At 37.6% G+C, this 13,043-nt stretch overlaps 1 protein-coding gene across 1 annotated transcript in view; it reads right to left on the bottom strand.

Moving 5' to 3' along the window:
• CDH23 (cadherin related 23) overlaps window positions 1–13,043 on the bottom strand; it is a 635,835-nt gene that overhangs the window by 62,480 nt on the left and 560,312 nt on the right. The window contains exons 38-40 of the mRNA XM_087872188.1: window positions 5,872–6,093; window positions 5,621–5,740; window positions 2,867–3,047 (exon numbers count right to left, since the gene is read on the bottom strand). Coding sequence (XP_087728314.1) covers window positions 2,867–3,047; window positions 5,621–5,740; window positions 5,872–6,093 — 523 coding nt within the window. The remainder of the gene's footprint in view (window positions 1–2,866; window positions 3,048–5,620; window positions 5,741–5,871; window positions 6,094–13,043) is intronic.

Below are 13,043 nucleotides of genomic sequence, written 5' to 3'. Positions count from 1 at the left end.
CACTTTCTTTACATTTAAAATCATGTGGTAACTATTTCCCCCCCCCCCCCCTGACGTGGATATGTTTCTCAATAGCCTGGAGAAGAACGAGCATCTAATCAGACATCTCCTGCCTGATGTAGAATGATCACGTATTCCTTTTAATCAGAAACTTGCCAAAGAGTGTACACTTCCTCTTGTTGCCTTTCCCTTTGTGTAGGAAACAATAATGACAGGCTTCCCATCATCAGGCACGAATGCACTCTTCACACACAAGTTTGCACAACTTTCACAGCCACACCTACATTTTAACATTTCTCCAGTTGCATCATCTACCTCTCCAACCTTACAATTTTCCAGCGTTCTCACAGTATTTAGGACTTCTTTTCATCGTTTTTCTTGGGCGCTGACAGTTATGGCTTTTGCTTAAAATTCTCTTAGACATATCACTATTATTTTTTTTATGAATCGCAAAAATCTCAGCTTTCCTCTATCTAGTGTCGTCTCCAATTATTTTATTTTGATTTTAGTTAAAAAGGCTCATAGCACAGCATATACAGGCATGCAAATCTAGATTATGATATACATTCATCTCCCTCTTTTGAAAAGTCCATTAACAGTACTCTGCGTTTTTAAAATTATTATTATATTATTTAATTTAATACAAAGATTTATTTTCAGGAAAAATATAGTATTTATCTATGATCGAAGACAAAATTACTGAGGTTGTGCAATGATGACACCCCATATTATTTCATCATTTTTTAAAAATTCCACTTACTTTGCTGAAGGCATTGTGGGTAGTTCAAAAACATTTTTAATTGCCAACAAAACTTTCTGTATATATATTCCTTCTCTCTCTAATTATACTCTTTACCACTATTTTTTTTTATTTCTACTGAATACAACTTCTTTTGTTTTGTTTGTTGTTTCGGGTTGTTGTTCTTTGCAGCAAACATTCTCTGTGTATTTTTTTTTCTCAGCCACAGTTTCTTTCACTTCATCTTTTCTATGAGTTATATATAATTCTGTTCCAAGTATTTCCTTATGATCACATGCTATTTCTGTGAGGAGATTAAATGGTGGGATTCAGCCAGTTTGCACCACTTCAGGAGAATCGGTTGTTAACTTTCTGAGCAGTTTGGTGAACTGCTTGTTGGAAGAAATCATTAGGGCAGAGAACCGGTTGTTAAATTATTTGAATCCCACCACTGCCTATATTCCAATTTGATCCTTCTCCTTAATTTTGGGGTATGTATCCAAGGCCTAAGTCCACAAAGAAATACACCATTGTTGATTGGAAGTTGGACAAGTTATTCTCAGATGTCCAAAGAAGACTAAAAAAGAAAAAAAACCACCCTTATTGTATCTAAGAAAACTGCATCTCATGTTTTTTCTCCTCCCTACAGTAATTACTAGGGCCATAAATTTAATTTGCTCCAATTAGCTGTAACTACAAAACTTCCTCTTTCTTCTAGGAGTTTGCTCAATAATCTAGACCTGTCGCAAGAGCTTTGTTTTGATGTTTTTCTGGCACTGAGGGTAAGCTGAATTTTAAAAGGAGTTCCTATTTATTTAAATTTCCTTCATAGGGTAGAGAGCACAGGAATATTTTTTAAAAAATGGCCAGACTGATAGGCAAGAGATACATATTAGAGAAATATTGTGACACAATTTAAGTACTGAAAGAATTTGCACTCATCAACTTCTTAAAAGTGAGTGAAAAACTTGGTCTTTCCTCAAATCTTTTTTTTAAAAAGTTGTTTTAACTTCAGAAGTTAAGGGTACTTTTCTTTGATCAGAAAGACACTTTAATCCTTTCGAAGGGCAAGCTTGGCATTCCTTCCAAAACGCTGGTGAGCTTGCAAAAGCACCTTCTAGTATGGCAAGCACAAAAAGTTTGCAATGCTTCCTCTCATCACGGATGTTTCTTACGACAGGATTTCCTGATGTACACACTCCTATTTCTCAGAAGAGGCCCCTGATAATATGGTTTTGAATTGCTCTCCTCACTATCCTGACATGTATTTCTCTCTTTCTTCTAAGGAAAAGATTGTTCATTTCTAAGTAATCTGTCTCTTGCATTTCTACTTAATGTCTAGCACTTCAGAGTGTTTAAACCAGAATGAGGAAAGGTAGCATACTGATATAACTTAAAATCTATTAGAAAAGTTGATTATACTTACACACACACACACAAACACACACATACTGCATACATGCACACTTACAGTAGTGGCCAAAATTGTGGAAACCTTTTGGGGAAAGTGTATTTTTGAGGTTTGATGGCTAATAACACCACTTTTTTTGGAGTTTCAAAATAATCCTATTTCACTGCTGGAATGGCCTGGGAATAGCCCAGACCTTAATCCAATTGAAAATCTATGGAGCTGACTAAAGAAACTTGTTAGTCAGAAGTGACCCAGCAATAAAACCCAGTTAATAGAAGCAATCATTCAATGTTGGTTTCACATTATAACAGCTGCAGAACTAAAAGACTTGGTTCACTCCATGGAAAGACGTTGTAAGGCTGTAATTCATGCTAAAGGTTACCCAACCAAGTATGAACTGACTTGGTGATCATTTTTGCATATCTTCTTTTTTCTACGTGTTTCACTTTTCTTCTTTATACTGTACTGCTATTCTAATAGCAAATCCTTCATAAAAGTTATTGTATTACATTCTTGATTAAATTATCTTTCCACTGATATATAATTTTATGGTACAACTCCAAAAAAAAAAAAAAAGTGGTGTTATTAGCTAGTTTTAGAAAATACACTTTTCCCAAAAGGTTTCCACAATTTTGGCCACTACTGTACATAGAGTGGTGCTTAGAAGTTTGTAAACCTTTTTGAACTTTCAATTTTCTGCATAAGTCTGCACTTACCAAGAGGATCTCCAGCAATGATGCTGTATTCAACTTGCCCGCTGGGTCCTGAGTCCCCATCATGAGCTAGAAAAGTCCACACCCTGGGACCAGGTTGTCCTTCTGTGATATCAAAGGGCCCTTCATAAGAACGAGGGAACGTTGGTTGATTGTCATTGATATCATTCAAATTTATCAACACCTGAGATTAACACAGAAAGGCACAGAGGTGTTCTAAAATGCTTCAACAACAAAACTGTACACATTGATTTGGGAGATCTAATTTATGAGAACAAGGCTATTACTACTACCATAAAAGTAACAATCTTTCACACAGCTGCCAGAAAACAGTTTGCAATCTATTCATTTTATATTAATAAAGCCTTGGATGTTGCTTTTGTTTGCATCAATAAACCTAAAGTGCCCCAATATTTTTCACAGAGAAATAGATTTATTTATTTATTTATTTATTTATTTATTTATTTATTTATTTATTTATAAAAACCATTCTAAAAACATTTAAAAGATTAAAAAACATTAAAAACCTTAGAACGCATTCACATCATTCATGACCGGATCTCGCCAGATCGCAAAGCGAGATCAACGGCCCCAGGCCTGCCAGAAAAGTCAGGTCTTCACAGCTTTTCGGAAGGCCAATAGGGTGGGGATGGTCCGGACCTCAGGAGGTAACTGGTTCCAGAGAGCTGGGGCAGCCACAGAGAAGGCCCTCCCCCGCGGGCCCGCCAGCCGGCATTGTTATATATTGTTATATTTATAGATAATAAAGGAGGCTGAAGCAACAACCTTATTCCTTTTTGACTTGGCAGGTTTTGGGGTAAATCAAGAAAGATAACTGAGATCTAAACATCAGCATTCTACAATAACCAGCAAATTGTGCTTCTTGATAAATTAAAATGATGTGAGGGTTTGCCAGGACAAGCTCTCATCAAATGCAGCTTAAGTGCTGTCTTTTCAAAGGTTGTGTTAGCTACTATATTATGGATGTATAGCATTTGCTATACCATTACGCTGCAATCAAATTAAATCAGGAAGCAATCATGGTGAACAAGAACTTGAAATCATCTTTGGATTCTATGTTCAAAGGCAAGGATCAGGAAATGGTTACATTGCACGATGCCAAAAATATCTATCTGCCATTCTCTTATAACCGAATTCCAATATATCGATGATTAGAAATATTACAGCTCCATGTCAGATGCTGCAACTGACTAGTTGAAATTAAATGAACAATTTGCAGACACCATTGTTGAAAAGGTTCTGGCTTTCATCAACTGTTAAATTGTGAAGAGAGATTGTTGCCCTGCTGAATTTTAACTCCTTTGTAATATTTCTCCCTTTTGCCTTGTCTTTCCAATGGGGCCCCCTTCTTTCTCTTGCTTCATTTTCCATCTCTCTTTTCTTCCTTTCCTTGTCCAGCTTCTTGTTCTGCTAACCCCATTTATTTCTTATTTTTGTTTTTGTGCTTGTGTTGATTCTGCTAGAAATTAGAAAGGAAATGTTTGGGAGTGTTTTTGTGTATACCTGGCCTTGTATTTTTCTCCATGTTAAAAAGATGGAGAAACTGGGCACTGCACAGAATTTTTGTCAACTTTGAAAGTAAATATTTCCTTCCTTTGGCTAAATTTGGTATATGGTAAATTTGGCTAAATATGGTATCTGTCTGCAGAAATAATTTTTAAATCTTAAGTTATTGATTTGGAAATTAACCACTAGAGCATGGAAGAATTTCCATGGTGACAAATTTTAATGTTAGCAGTGTATTCTACTAAGAGTTGAGGAAATATAAAAATCCATTTTTTTACAACTACCTTTTAATTAGGCAAATTTTGTCCCAACTCTGAATTCCCCCTCTTAACTAATTTTTCCAAGATATTATTCCATACAGATTATTACGTACATGCCTCCACAACTATAGGTGAGGGAATAAATCTCACAGGGTTGTAGAAGTCTTCAATATGAAGTCAACCAATAATTGAACTATAGAGAGGAAGAAAACGAAACTCCTGATTCCATCTTCATGAGTGCTCTTTTTAAATCTTTCATGTATACTATGAGGCCTTTTCAATTACTCCTTGTGACAATTGAACATAATGGTTCCCATCTGTTTATTTTTGATTATTTCTTACTTTTCACCAGTTGTGGCTACTGTATTTTGGTGAAACACAAATACCGTACATTTTTATGTATACGAATGTATACAAATTTGGAATTGTACCAGTGGAATTGTACCAGTGCAGCAGTTGTAACACATCAACTGCGACAATACGGGGGAAAAAATGTAGCCAGATCAATGCTTTCATCAATCCTAGAAGAAGGATTAATAAAGAAATGCCAAAAAAGAAAAAGAAAGAAAGACCAAGAGAACTGCACGTAGTTCAATTATTTTTCCATCTTTCAAATTAAATCTATCCTGGGGACAAATAAGAAACAAGCTTTTCCTCTGGAAACTGTTGATGGAATTTCCTCCCATTCTGTAAACCATTGAAATAATAGTTGTTCTGAGTCACTTTTTTTTATAGCGTAGAAAGATTACTGGGAGATTAAGACCTTCTTATTCACAGTATAGGCAAGCATTAATTCTTTCTTATTTTGTGATCCTAGCTTTTTTAAAAAATGGAAGTACATTCCTGTAACGATTTGCTGTTGGTTGTGACAACAATAGTTAGTGGAAGTTATTAGCTGGTTGTTTTTAAGGGAATGCCTTTGTTTGCCATGCCTACAAATTTCATTTTCTTTCTCAGAAGAGAAACATACCATTGTAGTAGATGTGAGACGGCGTGATGGAATCGGACACTGGTCTGTGGCTGTGATTAATAGTGTATAACGCCCATGGCTGATTTCATAATCCAATTCTTTCATGGTACGTATTTGTCCCTGAAATGACAGCCCAACATTTAAACACTTTTAATTTTCAGCAGTGAAGACTGATGGACTGTGAAATTTGGTTGTGATGCACCTGTGTGGTGGTGCTAAGTGAAAAAAACCCAATGTGGTGATGCACTCACTGTAGTGCTGTTGATGTGAAAGGTGCTCATGATGTTTCCCTCTGTGATGGCATATGTAATGGTCCCATTTAAGCCTTCATCCTGATCCATAGCACTGATGGTGATAAGAACGGCATTCCATGTGCCTGGACCTTCATCCAAAGTGACTTCATACTGCTGCTGCTGGAATACTGGAGGATTATCATTCTCATCCAGGATAGTTACATAGACTGTTGTTGTAGCCTATAGATGATCAATAGCAAGACATTTAGAATCATGCAGAGGAGAAAAAAAGGAAGGAGATCACATGAAAACCATATGAATATTCAAATCGTTCAAATACCTTTCAATTGGTAATCTCTTTGAATGTCTCTTGTTAATAATGTTCCACCAAAAGATTTATAAAGTTGATTGAAAAAAAAACCCCACATCTAATGCATATTTACCTATAAGCAAGCACCACTGAATTTCATCATTTTTAGTATTTTTAGAATTAGAGCTAGTGGAAGAATCAACTGCCCCCAGAGATACGAAGAATTCAAGACCTCGGTGTCTTCTGCCATGCCTTAAAGACCTTCTTTTTTCAGCAAGCCGGGCTGGCTTAATGCTTTTTAAATGTTTTTAATATGTTTTGTTACTGTTTTTTTAATTTGGGGCCAAATTTATATATATCTTTTAAAATTGTTTTTCATGTTTGTATCTATGTTTTTTACTTTGGCTGTACACCGCCCTGAGTCCTTCGGGAGAAGGGCGGTCTATAAATTTGATAATAAATAAATAAAAAATAAATAAATAAGAATGCAAGCTTACTTGGAATGTACTTCTTTATTTCAGTATCAGAAGGCACTCAAACTAATGTTTTTTTATTTATACACCTTCTTCTATCTCACCCTTCTATTACTAAAAAAAGCCTCTCCAAATGAACCTTAATTAATTAAGCAATTAAGCATAAATCAAAACATTTATTTCAAATTATCACTAAAAAATCTAAGATAATAATTAGAAAAAAACCTAAAACATGGAGAAAATATCAGGTCATATCAAAAAGAACCAATTTAACCAAGCACCAAAATGAACAGGTGTATCGTCACCTGTTGTTGAAGACTGATAAGGGAACCTCTGCTGAGACATTTGTATAAGAATGTATTTCCTTGTTTAGCAAATCCCTAACATCTGGTGAGAGATACCTCTGCTGATGAGCAGGTACATATGGGGAGAAAGTGCTCTGTTCAATATCTGGAATTTAAGCTACACAGGGTGTAACATGTTCATGTCTGGCTGTCCAAATTTGCATTTTGCACCAGCCAAAAATTCAAGGCCAAATTTCGTAGGTAGCATAGTAAAGCATCCTTCAATAGTTGAGATGGACTGTGCTGGGTAGGTTCTCCTAGTACAGGAATAGCTAAAGCTGCAAAAACAATTTTATGCACATTCATAATATGAAAAGCAAGCAAGAATATTGTACTTCCTCAGAGGCGCTAACAGTAGTAGGTGAGAAAATTAGATGTGAGGAAATGTTACATAATGTGGAGCAAATTAAAGCAGTCGCATTGATTTATCATTACAGGACATTGTATGAGCCTGATGAGGCAACTCTTCTTAGGGTTGAGGGGAAAACCCTGTCTATCCGAGATTCAAAATATTAGCAGAGATTCAACATATCAGAGTTTGCTTGCAATTTGTCCACTAGTGTTTGTTTGTGTGTATGTACCCAGAGAGTGCTGTGAACATAAGTGCACAGAACAATAACAGTACATTGAAACATTTGTAATACGGTATCAAATGACTTCCTCAATGCAACTGTTTCTTGCAGCATCTCCAAGACCAAGCCCTTGAAATCTTAGCAGGTCATAATCCAATATAAAGCAATTTTGCAGCAACCTGTAAGTTAAAAGTGCTACCCAGAATACAAGATGTATTGTTGCTAAGTGCAAATTGCAAACTTCTCTGCTTTATTCTACATGTTAGCATAAAACCTTATTTCCCTCTCTACCCTTCTGTTAGTCTTTGCTTTCCTGATTCAAAGTTGCACCATCTTAAGCCATCCTATTTTATTGGTCCACTTTAATATTGCTTTATTGTCTCAAAGGTGGCCACTTCACCATGTTTAATGGACCAAAAACCTTATTATTAGTTCATCTATTGTGACCCAGATGACTATCACCAGCTTTTATGCATGCTTGATAAGTGTTTTAAAGAAAAAAAAAAAAGAAGTTGGAAAGATCAAATTCAATAAATCCTACTTTTTTATAGTCTTTTCTAACCAATTTTTCCCAGAGATCAAGGATAACCACAGAATGGTCTAGGACCGTGATGGCGAACCTATGGCACGGGTGCCACAGGTGACACGTGGAGCCATATCGGTGGGCATGCAGCTCAGTCTGGCATGCATGCGTGCACTGGCCAGCTGATTTTCGGGCCTTCTGGGCCCACCAGAAGTCAGGAAACACACTTCCTGAGGGCCTCTGGGGGGGAGAGGCTGTTTTTGCCCTCCCCAGGCTCCTAGAAAGGCTCTGGAGCCTGAGGAGAGCGAAAAACGGGCCTACCGGGCCCATCAGGCCATCGCATGGCAAAAGCGAGGAGAGCAAGGGGGGATGGGGGGCAGGGCGCATAGAATTATGGATATGGGTATGCGTGTTTGTGACCCCACCACGCTCCCCCCACTTTTGGCACACGATGGCAAAAAGGTTAGCCATCACTGGTCTAGGACAATTTAGCATGGACAACTCATCATGGCCCACTTGCCGTAGGACAACTCATGGCAGGACAAGAGTTACACTAATATCAAAGAACCGATGGAATAGAATCATTAAAGAAAGGATGCCAAATTGAAATGCGAATGACAAAATTTAAAATAATTTTTTAATTACTTTAAATATTTAAATTGAATTGTTGAATTGTCCCGCAGCGAGTTGGCCATAGCAAGTTGGCTACAGAGAGTTGTCCCGCTGCGAGTTGGCTGTGGTGCGTTGGCTGCGGCGAGTTGGCTGCACCAAGTTGCCCCATTCCGACCACAAAAGATATTCAAGATGGCGACTGTGATTGTATGTTTGAAAATCTACTGCTTTTCATATTAAAATGAGGCAGAACTGTGTGTTGTAGCTGCCATTTTGACTTGTTTTGACTCTCCACCCCAGCACTTGTATCAGAGCTGCCATCTTGGATATTTCCAGTATGGTTTATATTATGTTACCATAACACATTTTGTACAGGTAGTCCTTGGCTTACAACTATTTATGAAAAAGTGACTTATGACCAGTTTGCACACTTGTTACTTGTTGCATCTCCATGGTCACATGATCAAAATTCAGACATTGACAATTGGCATGTATTTATGAGAGTTGCAATGTCCCAGGGTCATGTGATTGTCTTTCGCGGCCTTCTGACAAGCAAAATCAATGGGAAAACCAGTTTCACTTAACAGCAGTGTAACTCACTCATTAACTGCAGCAATTCCCTTAATTGTGGCAAGTTGTAAAATGGGGTAAAGCTCACTTAACAACTGTCTTGATTAGCAAAGGAAATTTTGGGCTTATCTGTGGTCATAAGTCAAGGACTACCTGTGTGTTAAGAGCTAAGCAGGCAAACAGGGCTATTTCTACAGTCAAATTTTCTATCCTTGTAAGTCACTAAAATAAGTAAAAGCAACACATTCATTTGTTCCAATTACATTTCACTTTTAACTGTTTCTAAAGATACATCTTGCACAGGTGCATATGAAAGAAAAGTGGTCTCCCAAATATTAATTTCTGTCAAACAAAATGCCATTTTAATTTCTAATGCTATTTTAGTTTCAAAGTAAAACACTAACTCACTTTACCAGACCAGCAGATATAAGTAATGTCAAATCTAGATAAGAAAATAATGCATGACATCCTATGTTTGTTTAGGAGCAAAAGATGAAAAAAAAAAGCCTGTAAAAGAAACTGTTTTACCGTAAACCAGGTTTTTTCTTATCATGACTACGATGCTGTCTGCCACAGTTTTAGATCAAATTTTTGATGTCAAAGAATTGAACATCAGACTAAAAATCCAGTCTGGTACATTTGCCTCTAATTTAACGTCCAAAATTGGTTCTGCATAAATTACAGAATTTTCTGCAAATTCTGGACTAAGGGAGGATAACTGTTGAAATGGGAAATCAATTCTTTTTAGATATTAATAAATCAACTAGTAAGTCACATATCAATCCTGGTATAAAGCAAACTTGATCATGTTCTCCATTTGAGTTAACAATTAAACGTCTTAGCTTCATTTTAATCAGAAAACAGAAATCAGAGTGCATAAACATTATAATTACATTCTAATGGGAACTTAATTCTGGGCTTTAGTATGATAGCTAATAACAAGCACTGTCATTAAAATATTAAGAATTCCTAAGAAATGGATCTTACATTGGTAGGACAGAAAATAATTCTTTAATTTTTAAGAAATGCATCAAATATACCAGACTGGATTAATATGTACTACTGTATTTTTCAGATACAGGAGTATACACATCTGATGCAACGGTATTCTAGCTGAATATATTATATACATATCCACTCATAAGGTGGAAGGTTAAACCTTGTTCATTTATACCATTTTTAACATTTCAATGCAACCATATGAAACCAATTAATATGCTGAGTTTGGGAAGCTTCTGAGTACAGGTGAAACTCGAAAAATTAGAATATTGTGCAAAAGTTCATTTATTTCTGTAATGCAACTTAAAAGGTGAAACTAACATATGAGATAGATTCATTACATGCAAAGCGAGATAGTTCAAGCCTTGATTTGTCATACTTTTGATGATTATGGCTTACAGCTCATGAAAACCCCAAATTCACAATCTCAGAAAATTAGAATATTGTGAAAAGGTTCCATATTCTAGGCTCAAAGTGTCCCACTCTAATCAGCTAATTAAGCCATAACACCTGCAAAAGGATCCTGATCCTTTAAATGGTCTCTCAGTCTGGTTCAGTAGGAATCACAATCATGGGAAAGACTGCTGACCTGACAGTTGTGCAGAAAACCATCATTGACACCCTCCATAAGGAGGGAAAGCCTCAAAAGGTAATTGCAAAAGAAGTTGGATGTTCCCAAAATGCTGTATCAAAGCACATCAATAGAAAGTTATGTGGAAGGGAAAAGTGTGGAAGAAAAAGGTGCACAAGCAGCAGGGATGACCGCAGCCTGGAGAGGATTGTAGGAAAAAGCCATTCAAAAGTGTTGGGGACTTTCACAAGGAGTGGACAGAGGCTGGAGTCAGTGCATCAACAGCCATCACACACAGACGGATCCTGGACATGGGCTTCAAATGTCGTATTCTTCGTCAAGCTGCTCCTGAACAACAAACAATGTCAGAAGCGTCTTACCTGGGCTAAAGAAAAAAAGAACTGGTCTGTTGCTCAGTGGTCCAAAATCCTCTTTTCTGATGAGAGCAACTTTTGCATCTCATTTGCAAAACAAGGACCCAGAGTCTGGAGGAAGAATGGAGAGGCACACACTGCAAGATGCTTGAAGTCCAGTGTGAAGTTTCCACAGTCTGTGTTGATTTGGGGAGCCATGTCATCTGCTGGTGTTGGTCCACTGTGGTTCATTAAGTCCAGGGTCAATGCAGCCATCTACCAGGAGATTTTGGAGCACTTCATGCTTCCTTCCGCAGACAAGCTTTATGGGGATGCTGACTTCATTTTCCAGCAGGACTTGGCACCTGCCTACACTGCCAAAAGTACCAAAACCTGGTTCAATGACCATGGGATTACTGTGCTTGATTGGCCAGCAGCAAACTCACCTGACCTGAACCCCATAGAGAATCTATGGGGCATTGCCAAGAGAAAGACGAGAGACATGAGACCGAACAATGCAGAAGAGCTGAAGGCCGCTATTGAAGCATCCTGGTCTTCCATAACATCTCAGCAGTGCCACAGGCTGATAGCATCCATGCCACGCCGCATTGAGGCAGTAATTGATGCAAAAGGGGCCCAAACCAAGTACTGAGTACATATGCATGCTTATACTCTTCAGAGGTCCGATATTGTTCCATGTACAATCCTTGTTTTATTGATTTCATGTAATATTCTAATTTTCTGAGATTGTGAATTTGGGGTTTTCATGAGCTGTAAGCCATAATCATCAAAATTATGACAAATCAAGGCTTGAACTATCTCGCTTTGCATGTAATCAGTCTATCTCATATATTAGTTTCACCTTTTAAGTTGCATTACTGAAATAAATGAACTTTTGTACGATATTCTAATTTTTCGAGTTTCACCTGTATGTGTAATCTGCCATGTCTATCAGAGGTGGGCTTCAGCAGGTCCTGACCAGTTCTGGAGAACCGGTAACAGAAATTTTGAGTAGTTTGGAGAACCGGTAGTAAAAATTCTGACTGGCCCTGCCCCCATCTATTCTCTGCCTCCCAAGTCCCAGCTGATTGGGAGGAAATGGGGATTTTGCAGTAACCTTCCCCTGGATTGGGGAGGGAATGGAGCTTTTACAGTATCCTTCCCCTGCCACGCCCACCAAGCCACACCCACAGTAGTTAAAATTTTTGAAACCCACCACTGATGCCTATGATATTCTGGCTCCTATGCAGAAGAATGTTCTATCAACTGAATTTGAAACATTTACTGAATAGTCAACTGTGTACGTATACTTCTGCAGTACAGGTAATCCTTGATTTACAACCGTTCATTTAGCAGCTGTTTGAAGTTACAACAACACTCAAAAAAGTGATTTACAACCAGTCCTTTTTTTTTTTTTTTTGCTTTAATTTATATGCTGCCCTTCTCCGGAGACTCAGGGCGGCTTACAATGCGTTAAGCAATAAGCAATAGCCTTCATACTTTTGTATATTTATACAAAGTCAGCTTATTGCCCCCACAATCTGGGTCCTCATTTCACCTACCTTTGAAAGGATGGAAGGCTGAGTCAACCTTGAGCCTGGTGAGATTTGAACTTGCAGTAATTGCAAGCAGCAGTTGTTAATAACAGTGCTTTAGTCCACTGTACTACAGGCTCTTTACAACCAGTCCTTGCACTTATGTCCACGTAGCATCAAAATTTGGGGACTTGGCAACTGGCGTGTATTTACGATGGTTACAATGCGCTGGGGTCATGTGATTGCCATTTGCAACCTATGCAGGTGGCTTCCAACAAGCAGTCAATGGGGGAAGCTGGATTTGTTTAATGACTATGTGATTCATTTA

The sequence above is a fragment of the Pantherophis guttatus genome, chromosome 6, assembly GCF_059756535.1.
Source record: "Pantherophis guttatus breed Tessera chromosome 6, ASM5975653v1, whole genome shotgun sequence".
In the NCBI taxonomy this organism is placed as follows: domain Eukaryota; kingdom Metazoa; phylum Chordata; class Lepidosauria; order Squamata; family Colubridae; genus Pantherophis; species Pantherophis guttatus.
The sequence above is the reverse complement of the archived record's forward strand: the minus strand, read 5'-3'. Positions and strand labels throughout refer to the sequence as shown.